The sequence below is a fragment of the Aedes aegypti genome, chromosome 1 (genome assembly GCF_002204515.2).
Source record: "Aedes aegypti strain LVP_AGWG chromosome 1, AaegL5.0 Primary Assembly, whole genome shotgun sequence".
Lineage (NCBI taxonomy): Eukaryota > Metazoa > Arthropoda > Insecta > Diptera > Culicidae > Aedes > Aedes aegypti.
The window spans coordinates 237789242-237809706 of record NC_035107.1 but is presented as its reverse complement, the minus strand read 5'-3'; the positions used below and the strand labels follow the sequence as shown (position 1 = coordinate 237809706).

Here is a 20465-nt window from a genome sequence, read left to right as displayed (position 1 = left end):
CATCATTGTCTGTCAGGGAGGTACAGAGAGCAGAGAGCCACAGCAGACCCATCGACGGGTTATCGGGGAACACTATTACTCACACTGTCAACTTCCAGACGTTGGCCATCACCGTGTTCAGCCAGGCGAAGTAGCTGATCATGAAGAAGTACATCAGGAAGGCTGGAATGGGAAAAAACAGAGATAAGTCTATTGAATCAGTGGTCCTCACCGGTCTTAAATTGTACAAGTTGTATTGATGTTGGATTCAAGTTATGTTGATATTGGATTGAAATTTAATGACTGTACGATTGAAATTGGTTTGATGTTGTATTGAAGTTGCTTTGATGTTAAATTAAAGTTAATTGAAGTTGTATTGAAGTTACTTTGATATTGAATTGAAGTTGAATTGGTATAGGATTGAAGCTCAATTGAAGTTGAATTGAAGTTTGATTGAAAATGAATTGGATTTGGATTTGGATTGGATTTGGATTGGATTTGGATTGGATTTGGATTGGATTTGGATTGGATTTGGATTGGATTTGGATTGGATTTAGATTGGATTTGGATTAGATTTGGATTGGATTTGGATTGGATTTGGATTGGATTTGGATTGGATTTAGATTGGATTTGGATGGGATTTGGATTGGATTTGGATTGGATTTGGATTGGATTTGGATTGGATTTGGATTGGATTTGGATTGGATTTGGATTGGATTTGGATTGGATTTGGATTGGATTGGATTGGATTTGGATTGGATTTGGATTGGATTTGGATTGGATTTGGATTGGATTTGGATTGGATTTGGATTGGATTTGATTGGATTTGAATTGGATTTGGATTGGATTTGGATTGGATTTGGATTGGATTTGGATTGGATTTGGATTGGATTGGATTGGATTTGGATTTGGATTGGATTTGGATTGGATTTGGATTGGATTTGGATTGGGATTTGGATTGGATTTGGATTTGGATTGGATTGGATTGGATTTGGATTGGATTTGGATTGGATTTGGATTGGATTTGGATTGGATTTGGATTGGATTTGGATTGGATTTGGATTGGATTTGGATTGGATTTGGGATTGGATTTGGATTGGATTTGGATTGGATTTGGATTGGATTTGGATTGGATTTGGATTGGATTTGGATTGGATTTGGATTGGATTTGGATTGGATTTGGATTGGATTTGGATTGGATTTGGATTGGATTTGGATTGGATTTGGATTGGATTTGGATTGGATTTGGATTGGATTTGGATTGGATTTGGATTGGATTTGGATTGGATTTGGATTGGATTTGGATTGGATTTGGATTGGATTTGGATTGGATTTGGATTGGATTTGGATTGGATTTGGATTGGATTTGGATTGGATTTGGATTGGATTTGGATTGGATTTGGATTGGATTTGGATTGGATTTGGATTGGATTTGGATTGGATTTGGATTGGATTTGGATTGGATTTGGATTGGATTTGGATTGGATTTGGATTGGATTTGGATTGGATTTGGATTGGATTTGGATTGGATTTGGATTGGATTTGGATTGGATTTGGATTGGATTTGGATTGGATTTGGATTGGATGGATTTGGATTGGATTTGGATTGGATTTGGATTGGATTTGGATTGGATTTGGATTGGATTTGGATTGGATTTGGATGGATTTGGATTGGATTTGGATTGGATTTGGATTGGATTGGATTGGATTTGGATTGGATTTGGATTGGATTTGGATTGGATTTGGATTGGATTTGGATTGGATTTGGATTGGATTTGGATTGGATTTGGATTGGATTTGGATTGGATTTGGATTGGATTTGGATTGGATTTGGATTGGATTTGGATTGGATTTGGATTGATTTGGATTGGTTTTGGATGGATTTGGATTGGATTTGGATTGGATTTGGATTGGATTTGGATTGGATTTGGATTGGATTTGGATGGATTTAGATTGGATTTAGATTGGATTTTTGACTTCATTTGGATTGGGTTTGGGTTGGATTTGGGATTGGATTTGGATTGGATTTGGATTGGATTTGGATTGGATTTGGATTGGATTTGGATTGGATTTGGATTGGATTTGGATTTGGATTGGATTTGGATTGGATTTGGATTGGATTTGGATTGGATTTGGATTATATTTGGATCGGGTTTAGATTGGGTTCGAATTGTATTGAAGTTGAATTGATGCTAGGTTTATGTTGGTTTGGTTTTGAATAAATGTTACGATTCTTATGATTTTAGAAGTTTAGATTTGGTTTGGCTCTCAACATAAATTGGGAACTCCTGCACTCGAATCAATCAAGTGGGGTTCAAGTGGATACTTCCTACCTGATACAACTTCTGTTCGCATGAAATAGACTCGTTTCGCCGTTCAGGCGCGTGTCCATAGCTCAAACCAAATGTTACGAATCTAGAGACCAATAAATTCGATTTCGCTGGTACCGTCCATCGCCTAGTGGATTGGAGCGTGTGCGTCTAACCCCACCGGCAATAAATTATCGTTTGGGGCTTTCCTCGTCCATTTCAGACGCGCTGTCAGCCGATGCACTCCTAAATATTGTTACACATATATTGTTTGAAATTGCACCTCTCTCACACGCCCACAGTTTTTTTTATTCATTTATATGCACTGGGGGACCAAAGTTTCAAACAAGGATGCAAAATTGAAACTTTGATTCGTTAGGGTCTGTGTCATTTGGCATAAAGCCAATAGGCTTAAAGTGATTTGGCATAACGCCGTTTGGCATAAAGAATATTTGACATAACGGTGATATGGCATAACAATTTTTCATAAAAAGCATGCATCTTTTGAAAGAAGGGATATTGTTCTGGTTCTTGCAAATGACCGTTATGCCAAATGGCCCGCTCCCGATCCACTAGAACACAAAAATAAGTGAAAAAACTTTGGGCGAGAGATAGAGGTAGCAATAAAAAAGATGTGTAACTCTAACACAAAACTGTGTAATTATAACACATTTCTTGTGGCACAATATTCAAGAGTGTGAGTCAGTGATTGAAGTGGCTCGAGTGAGTGGGGATCCTTTTCGTCCCTTTTCCCTATCGAATGGTGGCGATTTCGAGGGGTGACATTGATGATAATGCACAGTCCCACCGACGTGGTGACATTATCAGATGTTCCAATAATGCCGTACCACCCAGCATGACCTTTTCCACTCACTTGAACAAACTTGTTGAAGTGATGAGAAACTCGCGACACTTTCTTATTGACTCACGGAAAACGAGGAACGTGCCTGATACTGGTTTTGATCAGTGATAGCAGATTTGAATGAAAGAGAAGAAGATTGAAATTTCGCTAAATTTGTTTATGCCAAAATCTACATCGTATTTGTAAAGCTGCATTTCAGCTGATTTTAAGAACATATGTGTCCTATTTATAATTTGATCTGCAATCACTGGCCTCAACATATATCAGCTGTCTAACCTCACAGCAAAAAATAAAATAATATCTGTCGACGTCACTGTGGTGAAATGACCGAGCGGTATAAGATGCGACTCTCACTCAATAGATCACAGGGTTCAAATCCTGGTCAAAATTTTTCATCGTTTTTGTTAACTTCGCAAACCGTTTCTATCGATTGCAAGCCCTCGAATTTCAGCAGTCGTCAACTTTTTTTTCCGTTTAAAATATGTAATTGTACATCATATTTGCCAAGTAACTGATGTGCATCTAAAATGACGTCATATCACTTTTTTTTCTGTTCACACTAGCTGCAGGATCAATTTCCCGGATATCGAGAGAAATGCTATCACCCCTTCTTTTTTTTTTCCTGATGCCATTGACTGGTGGATTGTTTTCTCACATTTGATGCGAGAAACTAGCTAGGCATGAGATGGTGACGATAACGTTCGACTTTGATGTCGTCGCGAGGTGTGGAGTGCTTTTGCACCGAATAGAGGAGAGATGATTGATTGATCCAGAGGCCGCTCCCGTTGGCCTCAATTGAACACTTGACACGTGAAATTGCCTCTTTGGGATGCGAAAAGGGGTCTGTGTGGTTTGCTATTTTGTATATAGAGATGTGGGGTTCTGTTTTTCAAGTGTCAGTGGCTTCTATTTCGTTATTTTAAGCATTGCTTCAATGCATCACATTGCAATTACATGATTATACTGTTGTTAGTAAATTGTCGGCTTCTCTTTTTTAAGAACTCACAATCGAAACACCAATTTTCCTCTAATTTATTTTTAGTGCTATCTTTCTATTGCCTTGCTACTTCATCTAAATGTGCATTGGAATAACTAAACGGACGAAACCATTGAATTTTGAGGTTTTTTCAATAAACTTTCATAACAGTACGAGTTTCCTTAGGCCTGTCAGTATTTTCATCTTTGCAATTCTATTGAACTTTCTACTTGCGATAGACTTGCGTCCCACCCATTGACCTACATTCTGGAATGACATTGTTTTAACATACATACAATGTAAATAAGCATAGCTGATTTGATGATACTGGAGTACCCAAGTACCTACTAGCCCGCTAATTCACCTTTTTGGACTTATAGGGCTATTATACGGCTAATAAATGGCATGTTAGCTCCATAATGGCATAGTATTAGCACGCATGGCAAAATAAACTACTATTTAGTTACTTTTTTTTCTTTATTAGTATCATTCCAAACATTACATTCATAACAAGAACCTTGGTAGGTTGAATCTTTATAAAATCCTAGATTCTTAGACAAGCCTTTGATGGAAACTTTTTTTCATGCAAAAGATCGCTCTGATGAAACAAAAACACAAATACTTGGGCTTCCACAAAGCCACTATCCAGCAAAACGCGAGTAAACCGAAAAACGAAAGAAAACAACAACAAGGCACAAAACCGACTCGTTTGCTCGGGCCATCAAAGAACTCAAAAACAAAAGAGAACGCGCAACCCAAACTGGGACTGCCTCAGGCTTTTTCGATGCACTGCCCGGCAAAAAGAACGCACAACCCGAGAGAGAGAAAAAATGACGCTTGTTCGGGCTTTCTCGACGCACTGCCCGGCAAAAGGAACGTGCAACCCGAGAGAAAGAAAAAAATTACGCTTGCTCGGGCTTTCTCGGCGCAGAGAAAAAATAAAATGGCGCTTGCTAGGGCTTTCTCGACGCACAGACCGGCTAAATGAGCGCGCTACCCGAGAGAGAGAAAAAAAATGACGCTGCCTAGGGCTTTCTCGACGCATTGCCCGGCAAATAGAACGCGCAACCCGAGAGAGAGAAAAAATGACGCTTGCACGAGCTTTCTCGACGCACTGACCGGCAAAAAGAACGCGCAGCCCGAAAAAGTAAAAAAATTGACGCTTGCTAGGGCTTTCTCGACGCATAGGCCATTGGTAGTGGTTCACCTAGAGTGAATTTATAGCAGAGAAAAAGTAGATTTTGTATGAAATTTGACAGGAAAATGAATGACAAGTTCATCCACTTCTCCCGGCCAAAAAGAACGCGCATCCCTAGAGGGAAAAAACTGGGACTGCTTTTTCGATGCACTACCCGGCAAAAAGTACGCGCAACCCGAGAGAGAGAGAGAAAATGACGCTTGCTCAGGCTTTCTCAACGTACTGACCGGCAAAAAAACGCGCATCCCGAGAGAGTGACAAAATTGACGCTTGCTCGAGCTTTCTCGACGCACTGCACGACAAAAAGAACGTGCAACCCGAAAGAGAGAGAAAAAAATGACGCTTGCTAGGGCTTCCTCGACGCACTACTCAACAAAAAAACGCACAACCCGAGAGAGAGGGAAAATGACGCTGGCTAGGACTTTCTCGACACACTGCCCGCCAAAAAGAAAGCGCATCCCGAGAGACAGAAAAACTGACGCTTGCTCGGGCTTTCTCGACGCACTGTCCGGCCAGAAGAACGCGCAATCCGAGAGAGAATGAAAAATTACGCCTGCTAGGGCATTTCGACGCACTGATCGGCAAAAAGAACGCGCAACCCGAGAGGGAAAAAATGACACTTGTTCGGGTTTTCTCGACGCACTGCCCAAAAAGTATGATATTCTAATATTTACATTAAATTTGAGATTAGAAACAGATACCGTGGTGAATGAAAATCCGAACGGTATCAATATCCGGACACTTTGATGCTATTAATCAATTAGAGTTAAAATTAAATGATAATAGGTTTGGTTCTCATTCACTCTCTTTACTATTAACAATAAATGATTTATTTAACATTTATTTTCGGTCTAGTAACCATCGTCAAATAATTAATTTAAATTAAAATTTGTTTGTTGGACGTCATTCCTTCGCGCTCCAACTCCAACTCAAGTTTTACGATCGATGAACGCGTGAACATCGTTTGATTGCAGAAAAAGTTTGTGAACTATATTTTTTATAGAAAGTTATAAAAGAGATATTTTGAATGTTTAGTGACTCCACTGTTATGAAATAAGTTGGAAAAAGTCTGTCCGGGATTATGAGCCATTGTTTTTTTTTTTTTTTTTTTGATCCGTACATCGTCTAAACCACAAATGTTTAACTAGTTTAAGTGAGTTTCTAGAAAGACAAATAAGAGGAAACTTAGAAAATAACTATGGGAAGCATAGTGAGTTATCAGAATTCAATTAAATGTGAAATAAATTTTGTACTTTTATAATAATTTTTCGAGATATATCGACTGCAGGTCCAGCAACATGTACTTCTGCTAAGGTAATCAAACCACTTATATTACAAACGTGCCATTTCTTTTGACATTGTAGAATGTAGAGCAAACGCGGACATCAAGTTTATTGAACATTTATATTTTATTGTATGTTTATATGATTTTGTTTAGATTCAACTAATGCTACATAGGTTTTTTTTCTATCTTTATTAACGAGATTTTTAGCCCTGGGCTAGTTCATCTCGGGACCATCGGCTTTACTTCCCTTCCGATCGAAGACGTCACTGAAATTTTTAGTGACTATCTCGGGCATGGGATTCGATCCCAGGTCCTCGGCGTGAGAGGCGTGTGTTCTAACCACTACACCAGGTCCGTCCCCATGCTACATAGGTTAGATGTACTGGTTATGAACATAATTGTTCCCTACTTTGCCATACATGATAATTTGATTATCTTATAATTTTGTGTTTAAGTAGTTTGATATCACATATATCTTAATGTTGAAACATTCAACAATATTCAAAATATGAAAGTTTTCGAGAAAACACATATGGCCAAATAGAGAACCACTATAGCCATATCTGGTACACCGCCCATAACTGCAAACAGTCACATGATAAATACTTTCGATCAACTTACTAAAATCTGTGAGATTGTTCTAGAAAACTCGAGAAAAATACCAAGTTGTTTTGTCACATTGGTAATTACAACCGCATAACAGTCACATTGAGATTATAAATGAGCCTCGCAAAGTGATAGCAATGACATTTCTATCAGAATTATTTTCTGATAATTCACCTAGTATGCGATATGAGTTGTACAAAATATCAGCCTCAAATAAGCACTTTTGAGTTCCTGGTAATTTTTAGAAATTTTAGTTTCCTCCCATACTGCCATAAAATGCACACTTGGTATTCCATTTACTCAATGCCTATTTTTGTCGAATGTTACAAATATGCAGTTATGGGCAGTACACTATCCCTACTATAATATCGACGTCCGAATATAGATTCAAAAGTGTCCGGATTTAAAGACATCGTTTGCATCAGGTGTCCGGATTTATAGACAAGGCTGAAGAGGGTGAATGTCCTTCGAATGTTACCGCTCATACAAAATTTGTAGAATATGTCAAAATTGATCATATTTGAGGTTATGAAATTTGTGAACGAAACCTAAGTATTTTTTCTAACTCGAATGTTGCTTGGAGTTTTATAAGGAAAATTTGGACTAGTTTTGCTTTGAAATGCTTTTTTAATGGGAGATTCATTCTATGGCTAACAAGAAAATTAAAGCCCATATATTTACGGTATATTATTAATTAAATACCTATTTATCTCAAACATGCTTATTAATAATTTCAAAATGATTGCTTCGGGACGTTATTGCTGTGCGATGTTTTCTCTCTGAAATAAAGGCTTCTTCTCTGTTTTCTCTCTGAAATAAAGGCGGGAAATAGGAAATCGTACGATTAAAATCTAGTGAGTTCAAACAACAACGTTAAGACCGTTCCTACCAACCATTTAGCTTGATTTTAAAAGAATTTGGAATCGAAAATGTCCGAAATTTACTGCTCAAGACCATAATCGATCAAGACATTAAATCAAGTGGGAATCCTGAATTTGTACATTTCATCATGGTCAAATGATCAAATTCCATTCAAATTGGTCGATAACATGTTCGTACTTTTTTGGTATAAAATGTTACATAGGTTATCGTAACTACGCCAAAGCTTACTTCGTATGGAATGCCACATACAGTTGTGTTAAGAATAACAGTAGTTAATGCCGAATTTCAAATAAAGTTCTCCACTTCGACATGCTTCAACCACGAAAACAATTTAATTTCACGACAGATCGTATCGGTTTTGATTTACTTATAGTTATTCCTCTAAACAGCTGGAAGTTTTATTTTCATGCTTTTATTTATTTATTTATCGTATAAGTATTTGAGAATCGTGAAATTTTTCTTCTTCTTAAAGTTTCTGCTTCCCGTGCATCTCCAGGAAGTTCAGCGCTCACCAGCTTACGAACGAAAACGGCCTTAGACTGATTGATTTCGCCGCCTCCAAAAACATGGCCATACGTAGTACCTACTTCCAGCACAGCCTCCCGTATCGGTACACCTGGGGATCACCCCAACAGACTTAATCACAAATCGACCACGTTTTGATTGATGGAAGGCACTTCTCGGACATTATCGACGTCAGAACCTATCGCGGCGCAAACATCGATTCGGACCACTACCTTGTGACGGTTAAAGTGCGCCAACGACTCTCCGTTGTGAACAACATTCGGTACCGACGCCCGCCCGGTACAATCTGGAGCGACTCAAGCAACCCGAAGTCGCAACTGAATACGCGCAAAGCCTTGAGGCAGCGTTGCCGGGAGAGGGAGAGCTCACCGAAGCCCCTCTTGTGGACTGCTGGAGTAGTCTCAAAGCAACCATAAACAACGCAGCGGAAGGTGCCATTGGGTTCGTGGAAGCAAATCGACGGAACGGTTGGTTCGACGAGGAGTGTCAGACGATTTTGGACGAGAAGAATGCAGCGCGGGCGATGATGCTGCAGCAAGGCACCCGTCAAAACGTGGAACGATACAAACAGAAGCGAAGACAGCAAACCCATCTATTCCGGGATAAAAAGCGCCGCCTGGAAGAGTTGGAGTGCGAAGAGATGGAGCAGTTGTATCGTTCTCAAGAAACACGTAAGTTCTACAAGAAACTAAATGCATCCCGCAAAGGCTTTGTGCCGCGAGCCGAAATGTGCCGGGATAAGGATGGAGGTATCTTGACGGACGAACGTGAGGTGATTGAAAGGTGGAAGCAGCAAAACGATGAACACCTAAACGGCGCAGAGGAGGAAGATCAAGACAGCAGGAGGAATGGCTTCATCAGTACGGCGGATGAGGGAGACGTGCCAACTCCCACAATAGGTGAAGTTAAGGATGCTATCAAACAGCTCAAGAACAACAAAGCAGCTGGAAAGGATGGTATTGGAGCGGAACTTATTAAAATGGGCCCGGACAGGTTGGCCACTTGTCTGCACCGATTGATAGCCAGGATCTGGGATACAGAAGAGCTACCGGAGGAGTGGAAGGAGGGAATAATATACCCAATATACAAAAAGGGTGACAAGTTAGAATGTGAGAACTATCGAGCGATCATCATTCTTAATGCAGCCTATAAAGTGCTTTCCCAGATCATCTTCCGCCGTCTATCGCCACTGGCAAGCAGATTTGTTGGAAGTTATCAAGCCGGATTTGTGGACGGGCGATCCACGACAGACCAAATCTTTATGTTGCGGCAGATCCTCCAGAAGTGTCGCGAATATCAAGTCCCTACGCACCACCTATTCATCGATTTCAAAGCGGCCTATGATACCATCGACCGCGAAGAGCTATGGAAGATTATGGACGAGAACGGTTTTTCCGGGAAACTGACTAGACTGATCAAAGCTACGATGGATAGTGTACAGTGCTGTGTGAAGATATCGGGTGCTTTATCGGACCCGTTTGAAACACGCAAAGGACTTCGACAAGGCGATGGTCTTTCCTGCCTCCTGTTCAATATTGCGCTAGAAGGTGTTATGAAACGGGCGGGCTTCAACATGCGGGGCACGATCTTTAATAAATCCAGCCAGTTCATTTGTTTCGCTGACGACGTGGACATTGTCGGAAGAACGTTTCAGGTGGTTGCTGAACAGTATACCAGGCTGAAACGTGAAGCAGATCGGGTTGGATTGAAGGTAAATACGTCGAAGACGAAATATCTGCTGGCTGGAAGAACCGAGCGCGATAGAGCTCGCATAGGCAGACGCGTGACGATCGACGGGGATGAGTTCGAGGTGGCGGATCATTGATAACGTCGGATAACAACTGCAGCAGAGAAATTCGAAGACGTATCATCGCCGGAAGTCGTGCTTACTATGGACTCCACAAGACCTTGCGGTCAGGTAAACTTCACTTCCGTACTAAGTGTACCATGTACAAAACGCTGATAAGACCGGTAGTCCTCTACGGGCATGAGACGTGGACAATGCTCGAAGAGGACCTGCAAGCGCTAGAAGTTTTTGAACGACGTGTGCTTAGGACGATCTTCGGCGGAGTATGTGAGAACGGCGTATGGAGGACAAGAATGAACCACGAGCTTGCGCAACTCTACGGTGAACCCAGTATCACGAAAGTCGCCAAAGCTGGAAGGGTACGATGGGCGGGACACGTTGTGAGAATGCTGGACAACAATTCCGCAAAAATGGCGTTCAACTCAAATCCGGCCGGTACAAGACGAAGGGGAGCGCAACGAGCTAGGTGGTTTGACCAAGTGGAGCAGGATCTTGGAAGTGTGGGGTGATCGAGGAATTGGAGGTTAGCAGCCATGGACCTGGACATCTCCAGGAATTTCTAAAATTGTAAAATAAGCAAGAACGTTGTTTTTAAGTTTTAGAAATTCCTGAAAACATTTCCAGAGAAGATCGAAAATTTAACAGCAACTTTTAATACAATTCCTTAGGGAACTTCGAGGCGACTTTCTGTTTCAAGTTCTGAATGAAAAAAAAAACATCATCAGAAATTAAATTATGAGCTCGTTTATAGAACTATCCCTAATGAAAAACTTCAAAAATATCTTTAGAACTGCTTATTTATTTATTTATTTATTTATTTATTTATTTATTTATTTATTTATTTATGCCAACAGGTAAAATATTTACCCCAGTGACTAGTTTAGCACGACATTAAAAGTAAAATAATAAAACTACGAACAGGAGAAAAAAAAAATTAACACAAAATTCTACGGAAGTTACACTTATTTGCTACGCGGGACATATTGAACTCGAAGACACGGTAACATTGATTGAAAACACGGCACATGCTACGCATAGGTTCATGCAATCCGTAGTTCGTCCTGGCTGGAGAAATGGTCAAAAACGAGTGCGAGCGTAGGTTGCGGCTGGGTATGTTGATATTCACCAGACTAAGCAGCGTTGGACAATCAATGTTGCCTTGCAGGAGGTCTCCAATAAAGCAGCACTTTGCAACATTGCGTCTATCTTCCAGTAAATCCAAATTTATCAGCTTGCAACGGCTCCTGTAGCTCGGTAAGTTGAGCGGATTGTTCCATCTGAGATGACGCAACGCAAAGCGGATGAATTTGCGCTGGATAGCCTCGATCCGTTGAATTTCGTTCTGATAGTAAGGCGACCAGACAGCAGAGGAATACTCCAGAATGGGTCGCACAATGGAGCAGTAAAGAGCTTTGAGGCAATATATGTCTTTAAATTTTTTTGCAAATCGGAACAAGAATCCCAGTTGCGACGAAGCTTTACTAACGACATATGCGACATGATCTTTAAATGTTAATTTGGAATCAATCAGGATACCCAAATCCTTGATTGTTGTTTCGCGCTGTAGCTGCACACCATTCAAATTATAGCCAAAATGATGGAGTGCATGTTTGCGGCCGAACGAGATTACTGAGCATTTAGTTACATTGAGTACCATACGATTAATGCGGCACCACTCAGCAAAAACTTCCAGTTCTTGTTGTAGGAAAAGGGCATCTTCGGCCTTCTTGATCGTATAGTAAAGCTTCAGGTCATCGGCATACGAGAGTTTTAAGCAATTTAGCACGAAATTAACATCGTTCATGTACAGCAAGAATAAAAATGGGCCGATATGGCTGCCTTGAGGAACGCCGGAACAAACAGAAAATGGTAGCGATACATGGTCTCCAATTTTGACGGACATGCTTCGATCGACCAGATAAGAATGGAGCCAACTAAGGATTTGAGTATCCATTCCAAGCTTGTCAAATTTTGCCAGTGCGATTTGATGGTTCATTTTGTCAAACGCAGCGGAAAGGTCAGTATATATAGCGTCAACCTGTTGGCCATCTTCTATCTGCCGAATTACGAACGAGGTGAATGACGCCAAATTAGTTGTAGTCGATCGTTTGGCCATAAATCCATGCTGTTGTGGCGAAATATAATGCGCGTAACTGTGAACCAGCTCGCGCAATACGATTAACTCAAACAGTTTCGAGGTGGCGCTGAGTGCAGCTATGCCACGATAATTTGAAACCAATCGCTTGCATCCTTTCTTAAAAACTGGAAAGACGTATGATTCTTTCCAGCAGTTCGGAAAAATACCAGTAGATAACGATAAGTTAAATATCGATGCTATAGGTGAGGCTAGTGAATCCACGCAGCGTTTTAAAACAAGCGATGGGATTCCATCCGGCCCACTTCCGGTGGATGATTTCAATTTCTTTCCTGCTGATTTTACCATTCCATCGGTGACGTAGAACCGCTGAACGGAAATCGGAAGTTGAGGTACAATCCTGGTTGCTTCGTCTACTACACATGGGTCAACTAGTTCGTCTGTAAAAACGCTACTAAATTGAGTTCGGAACAAATCGGCAATACCCGCGGTAGAATCTGCTTCAAAAGTTCCGTTGGACATCGTTGATGGCAAACCGGATTCCTTCCGTTGATCATTGACATAATTCCAGAAACTTTTGGGATTATGCTTGAGCCGTCTTTGCAGATTGTCCTGATGGGCATTATACAGATGATCGTTGAGCCGTTTATATTCGGTGTTAGCTTGAACGTACATTTCTCTTGTAGAGTCCGTACGATATTTGCTGTGACGCCGGAGAGCTGCCTGTTTGGCCCTTTTTAGTTGCTTAAGTTCAGGATTTGACCATATCGGTTTCGGAGGCTTGAAACTAGGCTTGATAGGGACAAATTGGCCGATGGCATACAACAAGATACCGGACAACGTCGAAGCAGCGAGATTGGCATCGCTATTATGGAGAATGTCATCCCAGTCCAAGCTTGTGAGAAAGTCGTTCATGCCATTGAAGTCAGCTTTGCCGAAATCGTATCGAACGTCTTCCAGAGTGTTGCGGAAACATAATTGTGGATTGACTGCAATTTCCATTAGTAACGCTGGATGGTGTTTGCAGGTTTTGATGAGCGGTGATGGAGCTTGCATGATTTTGCAGTCATTTTGAAGTTCCTCGCTAACAAAGCACAGGTCAAGCATGCGGTTATTTTCGTTTACGACTCCGACTTTCTGCTTAAGTCCAGCAGTGCTGTATGAATCAAGCAGGGCCCGAGAGGCCGAGCCAATGGACGACCGAGAGGTTGTCGGGAAAAAGGAACCATTGGAGTCCTGCTGCCACGAAATTGCGCTCAAGTTGAAATCGCCTAAAACGATTATATTGTCCCTTGGTCCCAATTGTGAAACAATCCAGTTAAGCGAATCAATATGATTCTCGATTAACAGGTTATCGTTTACTCGGTCTGGTGGGAAGTATATAACGCACAAATAGAGTGTTGCATCAGTAGTGGTAACTGCGACCCAAAGTTGCTCGACAGACGCGATATTGGGATGAACAAGCCTACGTGATTTAAATTTCGAACGGACAGCAAGCAGTACACCCCCGCCAGAACTCTTATCGCTGTTAGAAGGCGATCGATCCTGACGGAAAACAGAGTAGCGGTCATCAAGCGGTCATCAATGACAATTTAAAAAAAATCCTAATGAAATTCTCAAAGATAACTCAGATCAGTTTCCTGATGACAGCTATGCGATGGTAGCGAAATTGTCCAATTTATCTACTAATATGAAGTACCTGACAGCAGGTAGAGACAGACGCAAGCCTTGTGGTGTAGGTTTTAAAAAAGTGCTTGATAGGTTCAGCATATGATGTTGATAAATTTGTTGAGTCATGCAACATCATTTATGCTTCTTACAAGGTCCAAGATCGTATTGTAACTTTTATGGAAACTCACCCAATATCCCCTTTACGTTTTTCTTCTTTGGAATCATCTGAATACAGTTTGCTTAGTATTTTATGAATACTTGAACTTTTATCAAATCTATAAATCTTTGAATTTTCCTAGTTCAATCCTCAATGCATAAGTAGACAACGAAGGACCTACATAATGAGGGTAGTGAGTTCAAATCCTGGCACATGACGATATTAAAAAATTGTCTCGGTTTTCCGTAAATCATCTTTGTGTTTGTCACATAATATGCTCAATTTTCGAAAAAAGCTTTTAGTTTATATTTGTGGGAGGAGGGCTGAGAGGCAGGCTCTGTCCCTATAGGGAAGTAACGCCAAAAAAGAGGCAAAGAAATCCTTATTTTAAACAACTGTGAGATGCTCGCAGTGCCCAAAAGCTAAGAAAGAGCGCATCGCCATTTCAAAAGAAATCCACCCCAGAGTGAAACTTCAAACCAGCTTGCAAAAGATAGTGAACCTCTTCACAATCAGTCACTCGGAAAACAACTACTGGTGCAAAACTTTCACCGAGCTTAACTTCCGAGAGAATACACACTTTTTTTCCCCCGGCCACAAAGCATCTCACGAAGCGTAAGCCTCGCATCTCGAGAACTTTTACCTGACTTGACAAAGCACAATAGCTAGCCAAAGCGGAACTGCTAGCCACCGGCATTTTAGCACCATCGACGTCGTCATAACCGTTTTATCCAAGGAATGTGCATATCATCGATGCAATAAGTTACACCTGCTGCAACGCTTAAACCCCAAACGATGACGACAGGTAAATGGGAAAATGGCACGTTTGCTGCACGCTAGATGCACCCCCACAAATGCACGTGTATTACTAGGGTGTGGCAAAAAAAGTGTTAAAAAGTAGGGCTATGGACCCTTATTTATTAGACAGTCCCTTAAAGTCGCACTAGTGGCTTTGTATAGCCGTTTTGCTATAAATCGATACAGATTTTATAGCAAAACAGATTTTACAGATACATGTAAAATGCAAGATTTTAAACTTGAAAAACCAAGGGTGTTGTACAAAGTACAACGCGAGACTATTCGCGCTACAAATACTCTTGTGACGGCCGAAAGGTTAAGGGGTGAGCAAGATAACTTTTTCACACATTTATTTTCTGGAACACCCTATGTACTTACCCATCGTCATGCACAGAACCGGATGGAAGGTAAGCGAAGCCTGAAGCTGCACCATGCTAAGCAGTATCATAAACACCATCAGACAGGCCACCGCTATCGAAGTGACCTTATCCTGCGTCTCCCGGAGGTCCGGAATTATAAAGTAGATGTACAGGGTGGCCGCCAGGAAGAACACCGAAATCAGCATCATGATGCCTTTGCTGAAGAACAACGACACGTTCGGTTGCTGATCTTCCGGGCTGAAGCACACGAGAAACACAGGCTGATTTTCGGTGGCTTCGACCAGAGTTCCCGAACAGTATCTGCGAAACGACAGCACATGGTTTAATAACAAGAACAAACATTCCTCTACCAGCACGTGTCAAACTCACCTTTCCCAGTCGACTTCGTAGTCATTTTCCACCAGTTTTCCCTTGGCGTCGACATGCACCTCCGTTTCCACCTCCTGGTAGATGATGTAGTACTGGCTGCAGTTCAGCTGCAGCGGGTAAGAACTGTTACCCGAGTGGTTGAAGCATTCTCGGTGGACAGTGGACAATACGTCGGTATCCCGGCAGCAGGATTGGGCTTGAACGGTGAGAGCCGTTGGGTCCCCATTTGAGGACTGTTGAACTGTTGTCGCTAGAGAGCCGGCTACTAGAACGCAACCAGTCACGGCCAGCAGCCGTATCGTTTCGGAAAACTTGTACGTCATGTCTATGCTTCTACAGAACTACACACTAAAAGGCTTCTCTACTCATGGATACTTCTAAGATTTTGGCACAATCGTTACTCCACCCTCGCCGTAAAACAAACCGTTTTCGAAATGCCTAGCTAAAACACTAAAAATAACTGTTCGCACCTTTCACCGCGCCATGCTTCCGAGACACGAAGCATTCGTTGCTGTTGTATGAAGGTAAGTAGTTTACTACTAGCCGGCTGTTAATGGTTGCGTATCGAAGAAGCCCAGCAGTAGTGGCGGCAGAAGCAGAATGTGGAGTTCATTAGCCGTGCAGTATCGTTTCACCTGGTGCACACAGACAGCCAGCGCCACCTGGAAGAAAGAGGATAGTACGGTGCATTATTAATTCATTAGTTTGGCCACTAGTGACGGGTGGAGCATAAGGTGTGGGCTGAGACGGACGATAGGGGAAAGTGCTGAATAATGGATCAGCTCAGCTATGGGGACTTGTGCTTCCTCAATGCAAATAAGGTTTGTGTTATGTTTTGTGCTGCACCTTTTGAGCAAATGTTTCTCTGGACGGATGTCTTTGATGTGTTAGTTTTCAAAGGTTCATCAATCAATAATCAGAAAACTGATTTTGTCCATCACAAACAAAGTACAACCCCGAGCATCGAGAATTAAACTAGGATACCTAAATCCATTTCCGTTTTCAAGGGCTGGTAGCAAGTCTCTATATTCTATATTTTCTTGTACACCTTGCTGTTAATCTGGGACCAAATTCTGAAGGCTTTGAACAAGCTTTTGAAAACTCTCACTTCTTCTTCTTCTTCTTGCTGGCTTTACGTCCCCACTGGGACAGAGCCTGCTTCTCAGCTTAGTGTTCTTATGAGCACTTCCACATTTATTAACTGAGAGCTTCCTATGCCAATGACCATTTTTGCATGTGTATATCGTGTGGCAGGTACGAAGATACTCTATGCCCTGGGAAGTCGAGAAAATTTCCAATCCGAAAATATCCTCGACTGGTGGGATTCGAACCCACGACCCTCAGTTTGGTCTTGCTGAATAGCTGCGCGTTTACCGCTACGGCTATCTGGGCCCCACTCTCACATAATTATTGAAAATTTTCAAGAATTCTTCTTGTAATTTCTCTAGAAGTTTCTTCTGGAATACTGTAAGGAACTTCTCCATCGAACTCTCCAGAAATACTTTTAAAGATTTCTCCGTTAATTCCTCCTAAAAGTTTTCAGCATTTTATCAGAACGAGCTTGAAAGAATTTCTTCAGAATTAGATTCATGAAATCTAAGAAAATGTTTGTACGGGCTATTGCAGTATTTACTCCATAGATTTAACCATGTTGTTACTGTTGCACAGAGGTTTCCAAACTGCTTCGACTTTTGTCTCCTGAGGCCAATATGTTTTTCAAATCGCTTGTCTTATATTAAATCCCGTAATAACTATCAATTCATTATTTGTCATGAACTATGAAAAAATGATAAACAAGTCAACAATTTTAGAATATGTTAAATTTACTCTTTTTTTAATATCATTATTTCTTAATTTCAAGAGGACTAAGATGTTTTCTGAAGTTCTGGACGTTCTAATTCGACGCCTATCAAAAATTTATTCATGTCTTTTTTCATAAACTGATATACTGATTATAAACGTATGTTAGTCCAATGTTCCTTTTCACATGGAACAAATGTGTGTTTATGTTCAGTATACGTTTTCGACATTAAGTGGTTTTATCGCTGGCACACACTTGTTTTGATCGGTTTTTTTTTTCAAAACTTGTTCAAAATTCAGGGTTATTCCAGGAAATCAATTACCAACTCTTTCAGGAATTTCTGAATAAATTCAATTGGGTATTCCTCATGAAGTTCCTCTAAAAAAATCTATGAATTGCTCCAGCATTTCATCCATAGATTGCTCTAGCATTTTTTCACTTAGCTCTTCCAAACATTTCTCAAATAATTCCCGATTTCCAAAAATGTCTTTGACAATTATCTGGAGACATAAAAGAAACAGTCCCGGCTACATTCTTTGATGACTTGCATGGAAAATTTCTCAAATAACCTTTTAAGTTGTTACCGTTTTGACTCATATTCCGAACACTTAAGACCAGCCGTGACTTCAAATGCATCTGATAGGCATTAATAAGGTGATATTTGTGAATATTTTAATTCTTTAACAAAGTCTAACTGTTAGCTGTTAGGTTTGTTGAAGAAATTGTTTATTTAAATTTGTTTAGTGTGGAACAACATTTTGATTCAAATACCGAACACTGTGTTCAATCTGACTCATATTCCGAACACCTTGATTCAAATTCCGAACAGCACGAATAAATTATATTCAAATGAATAATTTGGCAAATAAATTCATCTGAGCTAGTCCTACTGGTTTCGAACTAGAGAATCATCACTACTCCCGAGGTATAAAATAGATTAGTAGACGTTAAAATTAAATTGCAATTGACTGCCATTTCCTGGTGATTTGATGACATATTTCAGCGAAACATTTCAACCAAATCGCCATACAAAAACCGAGTGTTCGGAATATGAGGCTGTTCGGAATTTGAGACAAAACGGTATAATCTTATGAGAAATTTCTGGAGTATTTTTTCAAAGGTGTCGTTAGAGAAAGTCCTGGTTGAAATTTAGAAACAAAACAGAACGGCAATTTGGGGTGAATTTTAATATGTCAGTGGTGGCAAGTCTAAAGAAATTACTGCTGGAATTCTTTTAGATGTCCTGAACGAAAATATTGGACAAAATATTACACACCATTTTTACAGCAAATTCAGCAAAACTTTGCTGAGTTTTGCCTTTTAGAATTTTTCAGCATTAATTTGTCGAATTTCTGCAATTTTTCACCGATTTTCAGCAATTTGGTTTTCAGCAAAATGTTGCTGAATGAGTTTAAATGTAGGAAATCGATGGATGTATAACTGAATGAAAAAGAATTTTTTGGAGATGCTAAATAATTTCTGTGGTGGTGTATTCTGTGGAGTAAGTTATGGGGTATCCTCTCAGGGTGTCTACTATCTGGAAAACCTGGAACTATCAGGGAATTTTAATCAACCTGGCATTCTCAGGGAATTTCGATCACAATCAGGGAAATTATTTTGAGACAGTAATTCATAGTAGAATATGTCCTCGACAAAGGATTTTTGCGTCAAAATCCAGAAAACCATTATTTGTTAGAAAATTCTCATCAACCGAAAAAATTCGGCTGCGCCGCTATCCAACCGCTGTTTGAGCTGTTCAGTTAGGATCCATATGAGAATGAGATTTTATCGACTTAACAAACATTATTGACATTTTCAATTTCTCTATAGCCGGTAGCAGGTTTCTTTTTAGAGAATTGGTCTTTATTTTTATGCAAGTCTCTATCTTCGATTAAAGGTCTCTCAAGTCTCTATTTTAATCAAAAGGGTCTCTAAAGTCTCTTTTATCCTTATATTGCTTGCAAATAATTATGATGCCAAATTTCTTCTCATATTTCTCAAGAATAGCTTTAGGAATCTCCATGGATTTCATCTAAAATACTATCAGGAACTAATACAGGGTTCTCTCCAGAAATTCCTCTACCGAATTCAAATCAGGAAATCCTAAAGCACTTCAACGTTACTACCTCTAGTAATTTTCTCAGGGATCTCATTGAAAAAAAATTCAATAGCTATCCTAGGACTTCCTCCCGATATTTTCACTAACTTTTCAACCTAATTCTCCAATCGTTATTCTAAGAGATCTTCCGAAATTTCCACAGCATTTCTTTCATGAAAACCCACAAAGGTTAATTCCAAAGTTTTTGGTAAAATTCGTTCAAAGAACCCAAAAAAATTGCCATATCTACTAAATTATTCCTTAAAATTTTCGCATAACTTGTGATCTCACCCTAAAAGCTACCGTGAGTTTGTTTCTAAGCAAATGAATGCCCCAGGATGAAAACTATCACCACTGGGAGATAGAAGAGGATCTTCTCTTCAATGTAGCATCGTTGAACAACGTGTAAACCCATTCGTTTGCTCGTTTATAACAAGCTACACACTCGATTACCAATGGCTTTTAGGGCAAGATCACAGATTATGCAAGAATTGCTCCAAAAATTCCTCGAGGTGTTCTTCGAGTGAAGCTATTAAGAACATTTTAAATAATTCCTTTTATTAAACCTGTGTTTTATTGTTGAGTTTTCCTAGATTTGTTTCTAGAAATTTCTCCAGCATTTCATCCAAGGATTACTGGAGTTCTTTCAAACGTTTTTCAATGAAAT

General features: G+C 40.3%; 2 protein-coding genes across 3 annotated transcripts in view; one reads left to right on the top strand and one right to left on the bottom strand.

The window, feature by feature from the left end:
* The window catches only part of LOC5578530 (intron-binding protein aquarius), a 303684-nt gene that overhangs the window by 150038 nt on the left and 133181 nt on the right, over positions 1-20465 (top strand). The gene's annotated exons all lie outside the window — the stretch shown is intronic.
* The window catches only part of LOC23687580 (probable G-protein coupled receptor Mth-like 1), a 108944-nt gene that overhangs the window by 9885 nt on the left and 78594 nt on the right, over positions 1-20465 (bottom strand). For both annotated transcript variants that reach the window (XM_021837323.1, XM_021837324.1), the window contains exons 2-4: positions 15900-16561; positions 15529-15830; positions 84-162 (exon numbers count right to left, since the gene is read on the bottom strand). In XM_021837323.1, the coding sequence (XP_021693015.1) occupies positions 84-162; positions 15529-15830; positions 15900-16222 (704 nt within the window). In that variant the 5' untranslated portion in view covers positions 16223-16561. The remainder of the gene's footprint in view (positions 1-83; positions 163-15528; positions 15831-15899; positions 16562-20465) is intronic.